General features: G+C 35.2%; 1 protein-coding gene across 3 annotated transcripts in view; it reads left to right on the forward strand.

Annotated features, from left to right (window-relative positions):
- Nucleotides 1-23,485, forward strand: part of SORCS2 (sortilin related VPS10 domain containing receptor 2) — a 1,208,352-nt gene that overhangs the window by 1,047,992 nt on the left and 136,875 nt on the right. For all 3 annotated transcript variants that reach the window (XM_031943246.1, XM_031943247.1, XM_031943248.1), the window contains exons 9-10: nt 1,813-1,992; nt 9,291-9,437. In XM_031943246.1, coding sequence (XP_031799106.1) covers nt 1,813-1,992; nt 9,291-9,437 — 327 coding nt within the window. The remainder of the gene's footprint in view (nt 1-1,812; nt 1,993-9,290; nt 9,438-23,485) is intronic.

A 23,485-nucleotide genomic window follows, 5' to 3' on the forward strand; every position in this document is an offset into this window, starting at 1 on the left:
AAAACAACCTTCCATTTACAAAACTTTTTTCTGCCTCATTTATGAAAATAATAGGCATTGACTTCTGATTTACCCATTGTTATTCAGTGTTGTCTCACTCTTTGTGACTTCTTTTGGGGTTTTCTTGGCAAAGCTACTGAGTAGTTTGCCATTTCCTTCTCCAGCTCATTTTACTAATGAAGAAACTGAGGCAGACAGGGAGAGGTGCCTTGTCCAGGGTCATATAGCTTGTAAGTGTCTGAAACTGGATTTGAATTCAGGAAAAGGTGTCTTTCTGACTCCTCACCTGTACTCTATGAACTATGATATCACCTAGCTGCCTTACCTGGGCCCTCTATGATAAGCCTGCTTGCCACAAGCTCTTCCTTGAATCCATTACCTAACACTGTTCCCTTTACCTGGAAAATTCTTTCCTCATTCTTTCTGTTGACACCCTAAGGTCCTGCCCATATGATTCCTCTTCCATAATATTCTTCAATAAAGGGTATTGTAATGGGAAGAAAATTGGATTGAGAATTAGGAAGTACAATTTTCTTGGATTTGAATCCCAGCTCTTACTTACTCTCTATGTGGTCGTTGCTACATAAAAATCTCTCTGCATCTATCTCCTCATATATTCTTTGTTCAGGTTTTCACCCTGATTAATGAAGCAAAATTCAAGACAAAGAAAACTAAAAGAGTTTATTAAAATACATCAAGATAGCAGTGAATTATTGGGATGATCACTGGAGATCAGTAAGATTTTCATCAAAATTTAGCCAGTTTTTATTGCTAATTTCCATAATGAAAAAAAGACAATCCAGATATTTCCAAGAGATTAAAAGGGGGCAGAGCATTATATCTCATTTCTCCCAAATTGCTTATGCATGATGTATAACAGGTATAAACATCATAGGTACCTACCCCATCAGAGCTTCCTCCAATTCTTATTTGCAGGCAGAACTGAGAAGAATAACTCACTGAATCAGCATAACTTTCAATAATAGGCCTCCCTATATAGGGACTCTCCAAAGTCCCTTCTGGCTCTTAATGCATTGAATCCCCAGTGCCAAAAGAATCTGACCTTCTAGCTCTTTGAACACAGCAAATTCTAAACGACATCCTCCTTATCTGTGCATATGGATTTTTTAAACCAAACTTGTAACTTCACTGGTATGAGATTTTCCTAGGAGAAAAAATCTTTCACTACTAATGCAGATTAGAATTTGCACTGTGATTTACAGACAGAATTGCCTAAGCACTGAGGTTAAATGACTTACTCAGGGATACAGAGTAGTCTTCAGAAGTAAAACTTGAATGTACATCTTTTAGATTCTGATGCTACCTTCCCCCCCCCCTAGTTCAAAATGGTAAGCAATTTGAGGGTAGGAAATGTATTTTATTGTTCCTGCATCTATCCCAAGGATGAAACCCAGTGGTTACACATTTTAGGCACTTGTAAAATATTTTCTGAATGTTGAATAATGAAAACAGAATTGTCTCTCTAGATGAATGCATTTCCTTTCTTTAATCAGACAATAAGAACTACCTAATTCAATGTGTTTCCTTTTTTGCCTCAGCTGCCAGAAAGCTCTGGGCTAAATTCCATGCTCAGCTGTAGTAGCTAACTCAACCCAGGTGCCTGGTAACATCTACTTCCCTGCTCCTTTTAATTAGATTTGTTCTGTTTATATTGTCCTGTTTAATATTGTGTTGGATTTTACAGGCCATTTGCAAGCTTTTTTGGAAGTAGGTGAGTTAAAAATCCTTAATAAATAAATAAAAGCATGCATCTGAAATATATCAATTTGATTTCCATTTCTTTTCTGGCAGGACTTGCAGATTATCAGCACTGATGAAAATGAAGTATTTGTGGCTGTCCAAGAATGGTACCAAACAGACACGTACAACCTTTACCAATCAGACCCACAGGGTGTATATTATTCAATTGTGCTTGAGAACGTAAGGAGCACAAAGCAACCAGAAGAGAATGTTCTGATCGATATCCTAGAGGTACTACCATACAATTGTTAATGTCTATGTTTTCTTTCTAGAACCAGTGTCATCTTGGGCTAATCACAATCTCTATGGATTTCCATTTTATCACATATAAAGATGGCTATAAGGTTCCTTCAAGTGCTAGATTAATATTTCATGATATTGTGTTTATTACATTAAACAGAAAAGATGAAAAATGACACAGTTTATGCCCTCAAGGACCTTCCAATATATTAAAGGTATTTAGAATGTGTACCAATTAGAAAAGGATAGGGAAAAAGAGAAGTCTAGGCAAAGTATCCTTGAGAAATATGAAGCAGGAGATAGCATTTTCTACTAATCTGAACAAGGAAGGCTTCAGGAGAAAGTGGAACCTGATCCCTGAATGAAAAAAAAAGATGAATAGCCAGATATAAAGAAGAAAGGCATTCTGTGAATTGAGTGATAGTCTGAACAAATGCACAGCCTTGAGAAAGTGATAAGGCTGGAGAATAACTAATATTCCAATTTGACTACAATGTAGAAAGAATAGAGGTGAAAAAGGAAAGATAAGTTGTAATAAGATTATAAAAGGCCTTGAATACCAGCATAAGGAATTTATATTTTATCTGAAGAACCACAGTCACCAAAGCATTTTCAGAAAGAGAATGACATGGCCAAAACTGTGCATTTAAAAGGTCATTTTGGCTCTTCTGTAAAGTATACACTAAAGAGGAGAGACATGGAGCCAGGGAAACAACAGGGAGAAGGCTACTACTAACCCAGACAAAAGACTGTAAGGTCCTAATGGGGTCATGAATTAAATTTATTTCGTTTTGATGGTTATCAATGTACTTTCATTATGGGGAAAATATTATACTTTTCTATGGCACCAATATAAAAGGTTGCATTTGTGTGATTATAGATTAAGGTTCTCATGATATGGGATGAGAAACCTAATCCTTTGTTAATTTCTTTGGAATAGCATGTTTGTGTGGGCCTTCCTCCCCAGCCCAGATGTGCAGGATTAACTGACATGGAAACAGATCTGGATTGTACCTGAAAATCAGACCTGCCTGAAAGGCTGTTCTGTTCCTGAGCTTGTTAGAAAATTTTTTTTAATGTTTTAATGATATTTTACCCAAAAACATGCAAAGATAGTTCTAAACATCCACCTGCACAAAATTCAGTGTTCCATATTTTTCTCCCTCTCCTTTCCTCTCCCCCTCCCCCTAGATAGCAAGGAGTGTGATATAGATTAAATATGTGCAGTTCTTCTAAACACATTTCCATATTGGTTGTGAGGAACAAACAAAAACAGATCAAAAGGGAAAAAACACAAGAAAAAAACAAACAAAAAAGGTGAAAATATGATGTTTTGATCTACATTCAGTCTCCATAGTTCTTTCTTTGAATGTGGATGGTACTTTCCATCACATCAATTGGAATTGACTTGAATGATCTCATTGTTGAAAAGAGACAAGTCCACCACAATTGATCATCACATAATCTTCTTGTTATACTTTGTATAATGTTCTCTTGGCTCTGCTCATTTCACTTAGCATCAGTTCGTCTAAGACTTTCCAGGCTTTTCTGAATTCAGCCTGCTAATCATGTCTTATAGAACAATAATATTCTATTACATTCATATTTTCCAACTGAGGGGCATACATTTCATTTCCAATTCCTTTCCGTTACAAAAAGGACTATTACAAACATTTTTGCACATGGATGTTCTTTTCCCTCTTTTATGATCTCTTTGTGATACATATCCAATATTGAATTGCTGAATCAAAGGGTAAACACAGTTTGATAGTCTTTTGTATATAGTTCCAAACTACTCTCCAGCATAGTTGGATCAGTTCATAACTTCCCCAACAATGTATCAGTGTCCCAGTTTTCCCACATCCCCTCCAACTTTCATTATCTTTTCCTGTCAGTTTAGTCAATCTGAGAGTTGTGAAGTGGGGCCTCAGAGTTATCTTTAATTTGATTAAGTGGTTTCTTAACAGCATGATCTCTCTGTGTCTAACCTTCACTGCCAGTTATGCAATAACATTTCCCAGGTCTATATTAACTTTGCTCCTCAAGATTCTTAACCATGTTTGTATCATGGACAACTTTGATAATCTGGTGATACCTATAGATAGTCTTTTTCAGTTATGTCTGACTCTTCATGACCACTTTTTAGATTTTTTTTTTATTGAAGATACTGGAGTAGTTATCATTTCCTTCTCGGAATCATTTTACATATGACAAAACTGAAGCAAACAAGGTAAAGTGACTTACCCAAGGTCACATAGCTAGTTGTCTGAGATCAGATTTGAAAATCCTGACTCTAGAGCCTGAACTTTATTTACTATACTCCCTAGTCACCTCAAGGCTTACAGTCTTCTCAATTCAATTCAGTATATATTTATCAAGCATCTACTATGTACCATACACTATGCTAAGTGGTATACAAATAAGAAGAAAAAGACAGTTTCTATCCTCCAGGAACTTACATTTCTACTCTTCTCCAAATGAAGTTTTTTCAAATGCATAAAATGAAACATACAAGATTACAAAGAGAACCAATTTTACTGAAATACAATTATCAATATTTTTTTTACTTTTTTTCTGAGGCAATTGGGGTTAAAAGACTTGCCCAGGGTTACACAACTGTCTGAGCCCAATCAATATATTTTAAATGCCAAATTCCCAAACCCCTGGTTAAGAACCCCTATCCTAAATTATTCCTTATAATCAAGTCTACCTTAGACTTGAAACAGCAGAAAAACTTATTCCAAGCAAGTTATCTATAACACAACACTGACCCGTTATGATTTTAGTCCCTTGTGTTAAGTGAATTGTGCACAATTCAAAAGAGTCAAAAGACCTGGGTTCAAATACAAATTTCTTACTTACTATTTATCAAGCATTTCACTTCTCCCTTGGATTCATTTTTGTCCTGTGTAAATAAAAGGACAAGATCTCAAAGCCTTTTCAGCTCTAAATCTTCTGGTTCCATGACATTTCCTTAGTAATATAAACGGCTCAGTAAGCAGTTGGTATCACCTCATTTACTCTCTGTAGAACACATTCACACATTTATGTTCGATCTCTCAGATATTTCAGCCATAACTGCTTTCCCTCAGAAACTAATGAATATAACAATTTGTTTATGTTGAGGACATTCACAACTGGTGTGACATATTTATGGTCCTTAGACAAGGTTTAGAAATTGTACCCCCATAATCTAAAAATAATGTCCTTGTCTGTTCCCATTCCCCCAAGGATTTTTAAGTCCCATATGGTATTTCTCATTTTAAAAATAAGTGCTTTGTTGATGTTCCCTTTTTGTACACTGCTACAATCACCCAAGGACTGCTAGGTGGAACGGTGGGTAGAATACCAGGTCTGGAGTCAGAAAGACTCATCTTATTGAGTTGAAATCTGGCTTCATATACTTACTAGCTGTGTGATCCTGGGCAAGCCACTTAACCCAATTTGCCTCAGTTTTTTGTCTGCAAAATAAGCTGGAGAAGGAAATGGCAAATGCTCCAGTGTCTTTGCCAAGAAAACTCCAAATGATATCACAAAGAGTTGGAAAAATGACTGAACTAAACTACCCAATGATTACCTCCAAAGAGAATGATTCCTCCCAATAAATAGTTAAAATTAAGCAAAACAAATCATCTCACTGGTCATGTGGGACATGGTAAACCTTACTGAAAGAAACGCACTTTGGAATCAGAGGGCCTGAGTGCAAGTGTTGCCACACACTGTCACTCCTTGTGGGACTTTGGAGAATTCACTCAATATTCCTGAGCCTGGGTTTCTTTATCTGTGAAATGAGGGTGTTGGACTGGAGAGTGGGGGGAGGTCTAAATTTCCTTCCAATTCTAAATACACAATCCTGTGATTCTTATAGTCCATTGAGAAGCGATTGCCTGCTTCAATAGTAATTTACTCAAATCACAACTAAATAGCATTATTAATTGTGGTATTATTTTCCTTAATTTTACTGTGGTCATTATGTAAATTACCATTCTTGTTCTTTTTACTTCACTCTGTTTCAGATCATATAATCCTATCCAGGCTTCCTCAAATCCTTCATTGTCAACATTTCTCAAGGCTCAGTAATAACTCATTCCACATTCATACATCTCAATTTGTTCAGACATATCCCAATCAATAATAACCTATTTTATTTCTAGTGCTTGCTACCATAAAAGTATTTCTGTAAATATTTTATTTTTTGCATATATGGGAACTTTTCTTCTTTCTTTGATCTTCTTGGGGCAATGTTTATTGAAAGCAAAAGTAGCTTGGACAGCTGGATTTTAACTCAGGTCTTCCAAATTCCAATGCTAGAACTGTATCCATTGTGCCACTCAGTTGCTCCCCAGAGCACAAAATCACAAAGGAATCCAAATAGCAGAGATTCAAAGAAAAAATTTTAAAATGTATACTGGATGTAAATAGACCTTGATATATTACAGATGATGATTTGTGAACAAGAATCCAGACAATGTGAAATCAGAACAGAAGGTGGACTAATGATGTAGCAAGAATGAGATATGACAGTAGATGAGGTGTATATCCATCAGGATTCATCTCACTGATTTTCATGAAATGCTATAAAGTCATTGGAAAGCTGACTCATCCTTGAAGGATAATCATTTGATCATCAATGGTCATTCTCTTAGAGGTCATCAGCCTAGTCAACTAGATCCTTAGATCATTATCACATTATACCCCTGAAAAACTGTATATAAATAGAAATATCTTTTCCACTCATACCCTTACCTTGAAAACAAAAAGAGTATTCAGTCAGATCACAGACCCTGCCCAGTACCATGATGCTCCTCCAGCTCTAGCCTTGGCCAAGTAGTCCATCTGAATTACTCCTTCTTAGCACATCTTCACAACACACTGACATCTTTCCTTTGGGATCTGGGGGAGTACAGTCATTTGTAACCATAAAATGTAATACAAATTTGAAAGCCTGCAACTGCCTTAAAAAATTACAAATCTCTAAGATTCCAGAAAAAGTGACCAAAAATGATTATAATCCACCATGACAATGGTCAATCAGGCAAACTGGCCCAATATTTACTCAGGATATTATTTTCACAATGATTATTATTTGCTGAAGACATTCACTTAGTCCTGATCAGATCCTGGTTTTATTATGCTAAGAACAGGAAGGTCTCTATGCAAGGAATACTGACACTTTAAAAGGTATCATAAAGAAACACAAAGAGCTGATATTCCAATGTGTCAACCACTCTTCACTAAGTTTGGAGCCACTTCCACCATGACAGTTCCCTTCTGCTTCCTAACACAGTGATGTCTCTTTTGAAGGCAATAGAAGCAGGTTTCTAATTCAAGGTTCAGTAGGCTGCAAAGATGGCACCTCTCCAGAGGGTTCCTCCAGAAACCAAATGCTTTGCTAAAGCAACAGGAATGGTCGCCCAGCTCCCATCTGACACTTATGGCTCATCATTTGTCAGGGATGACAAGTGGAACAAAGTCAGACACTCCAAATTATGATCATTTCTTTCAAACTGATGGCTACATTTTAATGATGTTTTTCTTTGTCTGAGATATTCACTGTCAGGGTAATTCCTATTTTATGGGAATATATCTAAATCACTAAATTTGGAGTCAGACAGCCTGCATTCCTAGACCTTTGGGAGACTTTCTGAGAAATTTCCACAATGCTTTGGGTAATGAAAGTTGTTCGAAAGTGGAATGATTCCATCCCCATTTCTGCCTGGTTTACTCTAACCATTATTCTTAAGGGAAGTACAAAGTGCAAACAATGTGGAATATTCTAGGGCAAACTAGCCATGGTACTATTAGTCATGATATTCTACCAGAGTTAATTTGGGAGGACAGATTAAAAAAGGAAGCAGGTGAGGATCATTTCTGGAAGCAACAAAAATAATGAAGCACCTACTAGGAGAAGTCCAGATGCTGCAGTGGATAGAGTGCTGGACCTGGAGACAGGAAAACATGATTTCAAATACAGCCTCAGACACTAGTTATGTGTCCTTGGCAGGTCATTTAACATCTGTGTGCCACAGTTCTTACAATTGTAAAATGTAGATAATAACAACCTTTACCTTCCAAGTTTCTTGTGAAGATTAAATGAGATTACATTTGTAAAATCATTTTGCACAATATAAAAATTCATTTTGCTTTGCACATAGCAGCTATCATTATCATCATCATCATAATTGTATGTAGCTCACTATGCATGATGCTAACAAAAAAATAAACAAAATATCTATATGGTCCCTGATCCAAAGTTTGATCAAGTGATGAGAATTAGTGGCACATAGGTGGATATCAGGTAGTAGTGTTACAAGTGGTGTACATGATGAGGGCCTCAAAAACAGGAAATAAAAATTGCTATGTGAAGTCAAAAGGGAAAGACACACTATCTTGAATGATCAGGAAGGCTTCCTGTAGGAGATGTGTTTTGAGTTGGGTTTTAAAACTTGAAAGTGGGTATCTACAATCCATTAGTGCCAATAGGTGGATATAAAGAATTCTACTCCTCTATGGCAACAATAATTGTCAGAACTGAACTATATTGAGTATATATGGAGCCTAAATAAAAGGAACAAAATTATAGAAAATTGGGTTTTTTAGCTCTTGATTCCTGTCAGATATTGGAGTTCCATCCCATAGAAGAGTCATTTCCCCATGTAGAAGAGTATCATCTATTTTTTTTAAGAAGGCAGGCCAGATCTTATGTGATCACATCTGGTTAACCTCTCACTTCTGATCTATGTCTGATAAGCACCGATTAGCTAGGAAATTGGCCCTATCCAAGAAAGAATGGTATATAATTGAGAACTCTAGCAAAGGTGCAAGGTAAAAGAACTGGGAAGGTTAAGGAGACACTTCCAGAATAACTGTGAATGCCAAATTAAATAATATATTTAAAGTGCTTAGCACAATGACTAATATATTGTAAGAATCATATAAATGTTTATTCCCTCCTCCCCATCCCAAGGTATATAGCAAATGTTTATTGAGCAGATGGAGAAACAACTGAATGTGTTAACAAATGGATAAATGGACTATTGGTGTACATGCAGTTTTTTTTAGCCCTATTGAGTATTGATTTGCATATACTATGGAAAAGAAGCCCAGAATCTAATTGAGTTTCTTTATTGCCTGTCCTCAAGCCTTGGGGACTTGAAAGAGAATGAAGAGGAGCCTTTTGAACAATAAATCACAATGGGCAGAGGGGCAGCAAGATTGGAAATAGCCCAAGCATTTGAATAGGAAATTCTAAAATCCTTTTCTTTATTCTTATCGGGTTTCTTTCACAGGTCAGAGGGGTGAAAGGAGTCTTCCTAGCCAACCAAAAGATTGATGGAAAAGTCACAACGGTGATAACTTACAATAAAGGCCGAGACTGGGATTATCTGACTCCACCAGCCACTGATATGAATGGCAAACCCACCAATTGTAAACTGGTAAGTACCCCTTGGTCATTACTTGGTCGTTCCGTCTACTCTGTTACTACAGATGTTCTGAGATTTCCTTAGTGTGGATTCTCCCCTCCAGCTCAGAACTTTATCCCTCTGTGCTTTCTCATCCTTGACCATTTTTGTTCATTATTTTCCAAAAGCCTATCCAATGGACTGGAGATCATCTTCTGCTTCTCATAGCACCTCCTTACCTATTGAATTTCTACCCATCCTTTAAAGATTGACTGAATTACTACCCCTTCCAAGGAGCTTTCCCTGATATCTTGTACAAGGGATCCCTTAAAACCTTTCATAGTGATTTGTTTTTGCAACTCTCTAAAATACTTGGAATAATAAGTTCATAAAGATGCCCTTTAATGCTCTTACTCTTCAAATATGGAAACTACAGCCCACAAAGACTAACCTTGTATGAAATGTGATAGAAATCTATGCTTTGAGTTATCAATGAATCGTTCATTTGTCCACATGGGAGCCTCTCCTTCTGGTTATGTGTCAGAGGTAGGACTTGAATCTAGGACTCTTAGAATGACTCTCTTTCTACTATATCATCATTCCACTCCTAAGTAACAGTATCAGGTAGAATACAATAAATATGAAAAATCTGCAGACTTCAATGGAAAATAAATAGATCTGGTAGTAGTAAATACTTATTCCCTTTGCAATTACCAGCCCCATCACTGACTGGATAATCCTTGACAAGTGATTTCCTCTCTTAGCATCACTTTATATTTCTGCAAAATGATGGGGAGGAAGTAACCGTGATCTCAGCATTACCACGTCATTTCCCTTCTAAATGCTTCAGTTTCCACTTTTGCAAAATCTGGGCCATAATTTTAATTCAAGTTCTAAAAGACTAGAATTCTGTGTCAAACAAGAGGTAAATACTAAAAGAAAATAGTAGTTTTCTAATTTAACTTTTGAGTCAATTTCCCCACCATGAACTGTAGAGATTTAGTGTTATAGGAAGTTAGAAGAAGGCATGCTCATATAAGTGGCACTTTATTGCATAAATTGTCAGACCTAGAGTTGGGAAGAGCTAAGTTCAAATATGGCCTCAGACACTTACTAGCTGTATGAGTCCGGGCTAGTCATTTAACACTATTTACCTCCATTTCCTCACCATTAAAATGAGTTGGAGAAGGAAATGACAAACCATTCCCCTCATCTTTGACAAGAAAATCCCAAATTAGCATCATGAAGACTCAGAAGTGACTGAACAACAGTAACAAATGCCCATTATAGCCACTAAGGTCAGAGTAGGATGTTTCTTGAAAAATGGGGATTTATGAACCAGTCTTTAAGTAAATGAAGTTCTCATTTTCATGGACTATAGTCACCAAGAAGTCATAGTTAATCACAGAAATTGCCAAATTCTCTTAGCATATATTGAAGATTTTAAAAACTACATGTGACTATCTTTCACTAATATTTGTGTCCTAGAACTGCCATTTAACCTCCATGTCAGTTTCTCCATTGAGAACTACAGAATAGTAATATCTGCCTCCTTACATTGAAAAATAATTATTTCTTAATTGTTAAAAAATCAAAAGGTCCTCCCAGAATAAAAATGTTACAAAAATATTATTATTGTTTGTTATTTTTATTATCAAAGTGAAACCATATGAGTCTACCAATCAAATTTTTGCTAAGAATAGAATCTGTCTATACAAAAAAAAAATTGTCTGCAATTATACAGTCCACTGAGGAGAGAATCTTTGTAAGATTTATGTCTTTGCCTTAAGATAATAAAAAATAGGAGAAAATTGGCGAAGTGTGTCGTCCAACTAAGGTATATGGATAGTCAAATTGAGCACAAAAGAAATGTTATAATGTACATGGAAAATAAATTGAGCACAAAGGATATAAAATTAAAATTAAGCAGCAGCCACTGGGCCCATATTAACATAATGGATGTTTTCACTGAGGGTAGAGACAACATGGTGAAATACAATGGTAAGATTTCAATCAAAGAATCTCTTGGTTGAAAGTGAGCTTAAAGGTCAGATAGGACAGTTCCTACTAATAAAGGAATCAGTTCCATAATATCAAGGACTGATAGTCAACCATGCTCAACTTTAGTACTTCTGATGGTGGGCAACTCAGTACCAGTAAAGGAAGCCCCATTCTTTCTTTGACATTTCGTTCTTTGACAGCTCTTTCTGGGATAAATACAATTTCCTCTTGACAGTGAGAATCTGAAGAGCAAAGATTATTTTCTATTTTTTGCCTTTTCTGTTTAACACATAGAGGACTCTTGATAAATGCTAACTGACTGTAAATTATTTTGAATCAGTTGACGTGGAAGCAGCATGGGGTAAGAGAAGTATATGGTCTGGAGACAGAAGACCTGGCTTCTTGTCCTGACCCAAATGGGCCTAGTTTTGTGACTCAGAGGATATTTTTTTTCTTGGTCTTGCTTTTTCAACCTGTAGGATGGCAATATAAATTTAGAGCTTGAAATTTAAAGAGCTAAGTAAATTGAGAGAGAGAAAAAAATTTGCAAATAAATTTAGAAGTTACCTTGTCTTTTACTAAAAGACATTTTACTAAAGAAGAAATAGCAGAGGAAAGTAGTTGACAAGGTCAAATGATAATTACACAAAAAGAAATTGAGCTGAGATTTAGACCCAGATCTTCTGACTCAAAATCTAATATGTATCTTCTGGTATCATGGCACCAAATGGTAGTTACTTTACCAATCCTGCAGAATTGTTTTGAAGATCAAAAACCACAATAGGTATAAAATACTTGCAAAATGTAAAACTATAGAAATGATAACAACTATCATTATCTTGAATTCAGAGGAAAAACTCATTTGTTCCTGCAAACTAGGGAATTCATCCTCAAAAACAAAATGGAAAATTTGACCACTTGGACTTTTGTGCATTATAATGTGAAGGGTACGAATTAGGCAAATTGAACTCTGGTCTCATTAAGCTGTTTGCCTTGGATAAGTAGTCACCTCCCTTTTCTCAACTTTAGTTTTCTTAAACAGAGGATCTGTAAAACCCATTCCAGGATTCCTACTCTGTGATTTTGTCACTACTGGGAATAGGGGAAATGGTAGGCATCCTGTTTTAAATGGTGGTGGAGAATCTATACTGAGATCTTCTTAATAACAACATTTAATTTTATAGCATTATGATTTGTAGTTTGTTGTATATGCAAAAAAAGCGCTCTTTTATACATTATTTCATTTGATCACCCCAAGAAGTAGATCATAACCTTTTCCACTTGTGACCCCTTTTTACCTGGAAAATTTTTACAGTCCCAGTTATATATGTATACAACATAGGCAAATCAAACATTTAGTGATAATAAATCATAAAGAAATTTATTTTAAAACAATTCTTTGTTATACATATAATTTTATCATTTTTAAAGATGAAATCAAATTTGCATAGTAATGATATGGATGTGCTCGTTTATTTTTTCACAAAGAATTCAATCTTGGTAGAATATCAATTTGGAGGATATAAAGCATTTAAAAACTTTTTGCTGTTGCCAAACTTTTCATGATTCCCATGTTTAATTACATAACCCCATATGAGGTTATAATCCATAGTTAAAAACTTTGAAGTAGGTGATGATAATGATAGATCCTTGATTTGCATAACACCTTACAATTTACAAAGAGCTTTCCACAGAAAAGTCCATAAATTATACTAAGAGAAATTTGACAAGGCAAAAATCATCTTTAGCTTCTGTGAAGTAGGAGGAGGAGGCAGAGGTATGGATTTCAGTCATCTTCATAGACGAAATCATTCAATGAAGTCTGGACATCCTAGGCCATTGAATTCAACTTTGGTTCCTGAAAAAAAAATCTGAAATGGATTATTTAATGGATGATTAGTGAAAATCTAGAAAAGGAAAATTATTTCAAAGTGCCAAAAAGTTTTGTCAAGAGTAAAATAATGCCTTATTAATCCCATAACCGCATTCCCTTTTTTGACAGGGATACTAGAGTAGAGAATATTGTTAATAAAATTCACTTACACTATAGCAAAGAATTTGGCAGTTCTTTTATGGTCTGTTTGTGGATACAATGAACAGATGTGGAATAGAAAATGGTTTTCCATGGGGGATTCAGAATAGATTTGCTTCAGTTATGTTGACTGATTCCAGTGTTTGTCCTACTAGCTAAGTTGTACTAGATCATCCTTATGAGTACTCAAACACAATCCATAAATATTTAGCCATGATACTAGCAGACCTCATCCCAAAACCTGAGCATTTTATTTGTATCTAACAAAAAAGAGATTCAGAGATCAGTTTGAAATTAGAACATGTGAATGGTACAGCTCACATGAGAAGCTTCCATGGTTCCTCTGATTTTCCCAGTCTCTAGTGTCTCCACATCCACCATCAACAGTGTTTTTCTTAGTCAGAAGTTCCCATATTTTCCTTCTTTTCTTCTCTAGGCATGTTTATTGAGAACTTAGAGCACATTAATATTTAATCATACTACCCTATCTCCTCCCAGGACCTCAAGGGAAGAGATGAGAGAGAAGTTGAGGGCTACCTGTTTTCCCTTCGTATTATTGAGAATTGAGACAGCAAGAGAATTTTTTCCTCCAAATCTCTCTGACCATTGATTGAAACTGTAAATAAGCTGAAGCTACAGATAGATATCCCAAATTAATGAGGATGAAGAAATGGCTTGTTTCCTACAATCAGATACTTATAGATTCTTAAATACAGGGAAAGAATAGATCTGGCACCTCTCCTGTAATGTTTGTTAGTCTACCATGCTCCCAGTAGATCTTGACATCTTCAACTGAACTGGAAATGTTAATATTTGCTCTGTGTATTTTATGACCCAGTGTATAGGGGAAAGAATGTAATTTTCTCATGAAATTCCTAATGCTTTCTTACACATTCTGCCATTTTAAAGCCTATCCTTCCTTTTAGACATAGCTCTATTACCACTCCTCCAGAAAGTTTTACCTAATTTTCTCGCCTCCAGAATCTTAGACTCTCAGGCATTTATATTTCTTGTAAGTTCTCAGGCATTTCTTTATCTTTCTTGCACACAAATACACTGAAGTGGCTTATACAATCAAAAACCATGTAATAAATACCTCTTATTGCCAAACTCTTTACTAAACATTGTGGATAGCAAAGGGGAAAATGGTATTGTTCCTGTCCTCAAGGAGCTTACAGTCTATTCGTAGAGTCAACATATACTTATAAAACAGATGAATTAAAGAAAGAAAAATAAAATTTTTAAGTACTTCTTATGTATAGAGTATTGCTTAAAATGTCAGGGATACATGCAAAAAAAAAGCAAAACAGGTCAAGTTCTCCCATTCTTAGTAGAGAGACAATAGATAAATTTCAACTGCAAGTTAAATGGATGGGTCCCATAGTCTTTGAGGGTGCAGCAGAAAAGTAAATACTAATTCATCTTCCATAACATCATCTTTACTCATAAAATCATGTCCACATCCACATTGAATTATTTGATTATGCCAAAGACTTCGGTGGTGAGAATTTTTCTTTCTGATGCTTCACTAGCTGTGACTGTATAACCTACAGGAGCAGTTGCCAAGTTTCATATCCTGTGATCCCTTCCAGGATGATGGCTATGGGGTCTGGATTTAGAAGGAGGAAAAGTGATAAAGGGAAAGAGAGGGTTGCTGTTTCTGCTGTAGCAAATGAGATAATATGTATAAAGCATTTTGCAAACCTTAAAGAACCATGTAAATGCTAGCTATTATTATTATTATTATTATTATTGTGTGCATGTTAGATATACAATAAACATTTTTTCTTTATATGCATCATACCTCACTTTACTATACTCTGAGCTGCTGAAGGAAAGGGACTGGTCTCATTCACCTTTTTCTCTCACTCTGGGGCTAGCCTGTACTAAATTTTAAATATAAAATTAAATTAGTATCCATGATTCTACTTCAGGAATCCATCATTTCATCAGTGGATTTAGGTACAACCCCGACCCTGCCCACCCACAACTACATTGGACCTATAATTTAAGGGACATTAAAGGCCTCGGGTCTACTAGCTCACCTACAGTACCTTATATCATTGCTAAGTCATTGTTTCCAAGAAATGAAATTAAAATATTTTGCCTCAAAGGGCAAAACTAATACTATTGTTAGGGGTGGGAGCATGATATATACAAAGGGTGAGGAAAAAAGCTGCTCAGTTTTGTGAAAAAATTTCCTAATATAAGAGTGGAATGCAATGCCTTGAAATGTAGTGAGTTTCCCATTAATGAATGTCTTCATGAAAAGGCTTGAAGAGGTAAATCATGCTTTAGTGTCCCTTGTGACTCTGAGATTCCATACCTTAAAGGATGCATGACTTCATCTAGGTAAATTAATTGATTCAGATCACAGGCCATCTGTGATGAAACGCCAATGAGAATTTCCAAGAGTAAAAAGCTAATAATCCCTGCCCATCCCACAATGTCATGACAGATGACCTTCCTGAGAACTCATTCAGCTTAGTAGGATGCTCCAGAGCTGAGTTTTAGCTAGTACAGATTTGAGAACCCAGGATATTAGCAGTGAAAGAGAAGCTTAGTAAGATTCCATTATTCTCTAAAATACAAATACATTCACTGAAAGGCAGCACATTAAAACATCCTTACCTATCAGCAGATTAGTAGAGAGCAGGTTCTTGATTTAACAGAATAGGAATGAAAGGGATACAACTATGGAATATAGAACATGGAGCAATACGAAGAAATATAGAACCAGTGTGGGTCATAAGTATAGGGAGAGAATGTGGCTATTAGTGGGTAATAGCAAGACCCTAGGTGCCTAGGGAGAGAAGAAAGGGCAACAGAAGGGGAGGGGAGTGTGTGTGGACTCCAGAAGACTATACATTTTTGCCTAAGGCTTTCCTTGACCTTTGTATGGTGTAAGGGCCCAGTGATTTAATAATTACAGGAGAAAGAATGCTAGTAATTATTCTAAGCTTGGCTAGTAAATCAAACTTAGAAAGATTAAATATTCCCATAGCAGTACAGCAAATGATACTCTGATTGATAGGGTCAGAATGGGGGAAGCTAGGCCATATATTATCTTCCCCATAGAAACCGTATTGGGGCTGCTTTTAGTCTTTATCCAATAGCAATTACACACTAGATCCTGTGCAAGATTCTTTCTCAGGCTCAAGTTTTTCAGGCTAGAAGAAGCCTTAGAGATCATGAAAATTGGTGCCATTTATTTGGTGGAGGATAAAATTGAATTCTAGAGAGGAAAAGTAACTTGTCCAAGTTTACATAGAAGTCAAAAGCAGGACTTTAATCCCCAAGGCAGTAGCAGAGGCAGAATTTTATTTCTTCCCAGAGCCAAAATGCCTCCATCTCTCAAAGCACTTAAAATCCAGAAGAAGAAATAATCCATAGATATAGAGATGTGGGATCAATTGACCTTAGTTTAGAACCTGCTTTTGCTACTAAAAGCTAGCATTTATATAACTCATTAAGGTTTGCAAAGCAGTTTATATAATTATCTCTAAGAAAGTCACTTCCCCACACTCTTGGCTTCAGTATCCCAATATGTAAAATCAGAATGTCAAAGTAGGTGATTATCTCCAAAGGTCCCTTTCAACTAAAATGTTTTTATTTCCATGGTCTCATATCTCGTTTAAATTTAATAATTTGTGTTTGAAAGACCCTTTTGGCTCTGACATGCTAAATTGGAAAGTTCTATTTTGGTACAAGTTAGATATGTGGACACTTTGATTGTTTCCCATTCTGATATGCTGTGAATCTGTGATTCTATTTTTCAAGCTTATCAAAGAGTCTCTTAAATGTTAACTTCATCATTTTCTCCTTAAGCAGCTTCACCATTAATGCCATCTGGTGACTTTTTCTTTATTCATGAGCAATGTTAATGCTTAGTTCTATATAACAAATTATCTTATTAGTCGGTTTGGGAATTGTTCAGGCCTCTCTTCTCTCCTTATTTCCACTCCCTACACTTCATGTCATATCTTTTACATAGGAAGATGGAGTGGATAGGATGAAACTAGGTGGGTTGAGTATGCTAGCACACTTGATCCATGGGGTCTTTTAACTTTAATATCTCACATAGCATTTAGATAATGAATGAGATACAATGGAACTCAAAAATCAATTCAGGAAGAGGAGATAAAATAATATAATCAATAGTCATTTATTAAGTATTTGTTAGGTTCCAGGTACTTTGCTAAGGTTCTGGGGAATACAAAGACAAAAAATTAATCTACCTTAAAGGAGCTCACATTTACACATGTGAAAATATTACTAATGATACAAGACACCATAGAATGAGCTGCATAAATGGAAGAGAGAGCAAGTTCTTTTGCTTTCAGAATGAACTATAGAATTTTAGAGCTAGAAGAACCCCTAAAACAGAATAATTGAACTAGAAAAAAACATTAGAATCTATTAATTTCAACATCTTCTCAAACAGGAATTCCCTCTATAATATTCTCCCAAAGTACTAATATAAACTCACACCTTCAAGGAGAGAAAACACTACCTTTTGAGGCATTCCATTCTACTTTTAGATAACTCTAATTATTCAGAAACTATTTCTCCTAGTTCTTCATTCTATTATTAAGAACAAGAGAATTCATCTCTCACAGGACAGCCCTTCAAATACTTAAAAATAACTATCTCACACGCCCCAATTGTCTCCTCCAGGCCAAAAACAAACAAACAACAACAAAAAACCCTCAATTCTTTTAACCAATCATCTCCTCTGTAAAATGTATGTCATGTTGTTATATTTTAATGTAGTACTGCAGATATAGTCCGATCTTATATGGAAGAGATCTTAAAACATAGGAAGTCAAAATTTAAAGGGACTTTGAAACAGAATGTTAGAGTTTTAGAAAAGACACCTGGAAGAGCTTGTAGAATGTAAGAGCTGAATAGACTTTAGAACATGGGAAATTTGAACTTAAAAGAACCCTTAGAACATAGGATCTTAGAGGTGGAAGGGATTTGGGAACATAGAATTTTAGAGGTAAAAAGGATTTTAGAACTTAGGATGTTAGAAGTAGAAAGAGCTTTAGAACATAGGATGCTAGAGTAGAAAGGACCTTAGAACATATGATATTAGACCTAGAAAGGATTTTAAAACATAGGATGTAAAAGTAGACAGGAATTTAGCACATAAAAGGTTAGATCTGGAAGGGATTTTGGAACATAGGAGGATGTTAGACCTAGAAAAGACTGTAGATCATAGGATGTTAGAGCTGAATTGGACTTTAGAACATAGGAAGCTAGAGCTTAAAGGGACCTTAGAACATAGGATGTTAGGTTGGAAGGGACTTTGAAATATAGGATATTAAAGCTAGAAAGGATTTTAGAACATGGGATATTGAACCATAAAATGTTAGATCTGGAAGGTCATTTGGAAAATTGGATGTTAAAGCTGGACAAGTCCTCAGAACATAGGATGCTAGAGATAGAACAGGACCTTAAAATATAGGATATTAGAGCTGGAAGAACTTTAGATTATTGAATCTAGAATGTTTGAGCTGGCTAAGTCTTTAAAGATTATTGAGTCCCACCCCACCTCATTTTACACTTCTAGTCAGACTAGTCAGGGAAGGCTTTGTAGAGGAAATCTCTATCTTAATAAATAGATAAAATGGTGGAGAATTGGCTTGCTAAGCTTTGGGATGGGAGGGGTGCATGGAATGACAGCTCTATGAGCAAGGTTAATGGAATAAGGAACATTAGAAAAATAAATGAAGAAAGCATTTTGTCTAGAGTATTGCCTTGCCATCTATAGATTTCTAATGAATAAATTTCAGGATGTTGATGAGCTTTATGGGAAAAAATAAATCTTTATTTTCATTCATTACTAACTCAAATTAAGCATTTTCTCCAGCTTTTAATTTAAAAAACAAAATAAAATTGATTTTAAGAAAGAGTTAATGGACCTCATCAGAATTTCAAAAGTGTCCAATATACAAGTATTAAAAGATTAAACTATGAGAAAGAGTATAATGGATGAAAAGGCTGGAAAGGGAAAGTGAGATGATTGTGGAGGATCTTGAATGATGAGCTAAGTGATTTGGATTTGATGCTATTGAGAAGGGGACCTGGAGGCCTTGAAATCAGATCTTAGTTCTCCCTGATTTGCCTTGGACAAGCAATTTCCTCTCTTTGGTCCTTAGTTTTTATATTCATTGAACAAGGAGGTTGAATTTGATAATCAGTAAGAAGCCTTCCAGCTCTAAAAATCTGAGTCCTATGGCATAATTATTCACAGCTGGTAGAAAGTTCTAATGGAAGATGGGAACAGAATAACATTTCTGTATTTCTACATTATCACCTATTTATCCATATTTCCTTTGTCTCCTTTGATCATGAATACTCGTAAGTAGCTTCAATTCAGCTCCTTGTTCTCAGAGGTAGTTAATCATGTTTTAATGCTGTACTTCTGGACTGTTGAGCTGTATCCAATTTTGGAGTCCGACACTTTGGAAGGTTTTGCTGTGTTCCTCTCCACTGTAGAGGAAACAGTGGGATACCCTTAATCATCAGAATTCAGAAATTGGAAACAGCTCAAACAGCCCAAGAGTAACCATGTGGCTAGATGGAAAGACACAAGGAAATACTTAGATAATAGGGTTTCATTTTGTTCTCTACAGCACCAAAGATATTCTTTCCAATGTTGGATAACTGGAGAAGCGCTTAAAGGGATTTCTTTCCTTTAGGTATTATTTTTTCTTCAATGAGAAACTTATATTCATACTCAAGTATAAAGGCTAAATTCTGTTAGTTGGTTATTTAATCAACTGTACCTCCTTTGACTAGCATTTCTCAGTCTCTCTGGTACAATTGATAATTGTTTATAATGATGACCCTGAGGCGATTCAAGATTTTGAAATGCCTTCTCAATCATCAAAGAAAGATTCAATTACATTCTATGTCATTTTTGTGCCAAGTATATTTTATTACATCCCAATTCTTTGAAAATTGGCCATCTGTGTATGGTATGGTAGCAGGCACACTTAGAAGACCTAACTTCAGTTTTTTTTATTCTGCTACATATTAGCTGGATTATTTTTTTAAAATCATTGTAAGTGTTTGGGCCTCTGCTTCCTTATATGTTAAATTATGGTCATCATCTCTGCCAGCTGCAGAGGGTTGTTGGGATGGTCAAATAAAATTATACTTTATAAACTTTTATTTTTGCTTCTTATTAGCAAAGACTGTGCAAATAGGAGCTTTTGCAACCAGTATTTTTATATTTCTAGACTTAAAGAATCAGATCACCAAGATCATCTTACTCAGGTATCTCAATTTATATTCTTTTAAAATATTTAATAGGTAATGATAAACAATTTACTGAGATAATTATGTCCATTGCAATTAATAACTGTCCTGCTAATTAAATACGACACTCCACTTCTGACATTAAAAATTGCATAATTAAATGACTAATTAAAGTAAAATAGTAACAATTTTTATTTCAATAGCAGCTTTAAGGCTTATAGGCCACTAATTTTCTGTCATTGTAATATAGATATAGTAGAAACATTATTTGTATTTGTGACATATATAAAAAGTTTGAAAGTTTATGGATGGATTTTATAAGTCCCACTAGCATATAATTAATAAAAGAGATCAGCAACATTCTCAAATCCCAAAGACTCCTCATGGAAACCATCCAATACTTGAACAAAACAAAACTGCAGTTCAGGGCCAAAATAGACTGGTAAAAAACAAATAAGACTGGGGCAGAACAGCAGTCCTTCTGGAATAACCTGGGAAGACTTGAAGAAAAACCCCAAAATTGAACTTTAACTTGAGTGAAGTACAAACACCTCCAGGTTAGCTCCTCTGAAATAGCCAGCAGGATTCCTCAGGCTAGTTGAGTTTGGCTGGAAACTTAACCCAAACCATAGGAACTTTCACCTCCAGGACAGCATGAGGAATTGGAAATCTGAGTCTAGGAAGACTGAGGGAACCTGGGCTGATTAGGAACAAGACTCAGGTATGTTGCTCAGCTGCAGCCTGGGCCAACAAGGAACCAGGACACCCAGTGAATGCAGAGGCAGTGGGGCAAAGTCCCCGGCAATTGAAGGCAGGGAGGAGCTTTTAGTTTGGGATTCAGGTCAGAGAGGAGAGCTGAAATGAGGCTAGAGGCACATCCCCTAACCATATATTTAGAGATGTTTTGGCTAATAAATTCTCATTTAAAAAAAAGAGAGAGAGAGAGAGAGGGCAAAGGAGGAAGAACCCAATCATAGAAACTTACTAATTAGGAAAGATTCATCTTCAGAAAGGGACAGTAAAGTTTAAAAAAAAAAAACTTCTTCTACCCCAAAGAATAACATTAAATAGCTACCTGCCAAGAAAGAATTTATAGAACTCAAAAAACACTTAAATAATTAAATGAGAGAGATTGAGGAAAAAACTTTAAAAAAAACAGAATCATTCAAGAAAAACAAGATTATGAATAAAAAGTTAGCCACTTAGAAAAGGAGATACAGAGTTTTAAAGAATAAAATAACTCTAAAAATTAGAATTGGGCAAGGGGAAACCAGTGACGCTTTGAGACTAAGAAATAACAAAACAAATATAAAGAATGGAAAAATAGAAGAAAATGTCAAATACTTTATTTAAAAAATAAACAGATCAAACAGATAAAAGAGAAAATATAATAATAATAGGAATACCTGATAGTAGACCAAAAAAAAAAAAAAAACTTTGACACAATAATTCAAGAAATAACCAAAAATTGTCCTAAGATGATAGAACATGAGCAGAAAGTAGAAATTTTAAAAATCTACCTATTATCACCTCAAAGAGATCCTACAAAGGAAAGACATAGAAACATTATTGGTAAATTTTAAAACACCCAGATAAAAAAAATGAATAAATTTACAAGAAAGAAACCAAAAAATTCAAATATGCTGGAGCTACAATTTGAATGGTGCAGGATTTATCAGCAGATACAATAAAAGACTGCAAGTCCTGGAATATTATATATCAACAGTCAAAAGAATTAGGACTGCAGTCAAAAATATTCTATCCAGAAAAGCTAATCTTAATATTAAATGAAAAAAAATGGATATTCAATGACCTCACAAATTTTCAAGATTTCATCTCAACCAAACCCAAACTCAATAGAAAAGTTAATATATAATGAACAATTAATAAGAATGAATATTATAATGAGAGATGGGCTTATTCTAATGAGGGGCTGGGAGATGTGACTATTTACTTCCAAATCATACCCATTTTGGAAAATCTAAACAAAGGATCTATACCCCAACTTCCCCAAATCTAATTGATTAGAGTACAATAGGGCAGAATTCATAAAGTTTTCTAGCTGGGTGGGGCAACAACTTCACCTAAAAAAATTGTCTAAGTGGGATAAATTTTGGCGAAAGGTCAAGGGTCTCCCCAATAATTTATTTTTTGGCAATAGTTTGTCTCATATGTTAAATATGCCTCAGATGAGCAGAGATGCTTATCCTGAGACAGAAATAGAGACAGACACAGAAACCATGTGTATATATATATATATATATATATATATATATGTGCAAGAAAGAGAGACAGAGATGAGAGAAAGAGACATGGTGAAAAGAGAAACAGAGAGAGACAAGAAACAGAGACATAGTTAGAAACAGATATAGATGAGCTCCTGGAATTTGGAAAAATTGTAGCTACATTATCTGAGATTAACAAGGAAAATTTTCTGTAATATAGGCATTTTTATATTCTTCTTTCTCAGTATGATAATAATCAGGAAAATAACTAAAAAGATATTTGCATATACTTCCTCCAGGTATCAAGTGCCCTATTGTATGGCTTGGTACTTATTATCCCTAAAGACCAAGTATCAGTGTTCCCTAAAGCTTGAGTCTGTAATGAGAAGGATTTTCAGATATATTTCTATAAATGATTCAATATATACTTGTTCTCAAGCACTACTCACCACATAAAGAATATGCTTGAGAACCTTATCAAAATCTTTTAGGTTTTTTTTTTTCTTCAGATTTATATCTTTTAAAACTCTGAGTTGCTTAATGAACTCTCTGGG

The sequence above is a fragment of the Sarcophilus harrisii genome, chromosome 6 (assembly GCF_902635505.1).
Source record: "Sarcophilus harrisii chromosome 6, mSarHar1.11, whole genome shotgun sequence".
NCBI lineage: Eukaryota > Metazoa > Chordata > Mammalia > Dasyuromorphia > Dasyuridae > Sarcophilus > Sarcophilus harrisii.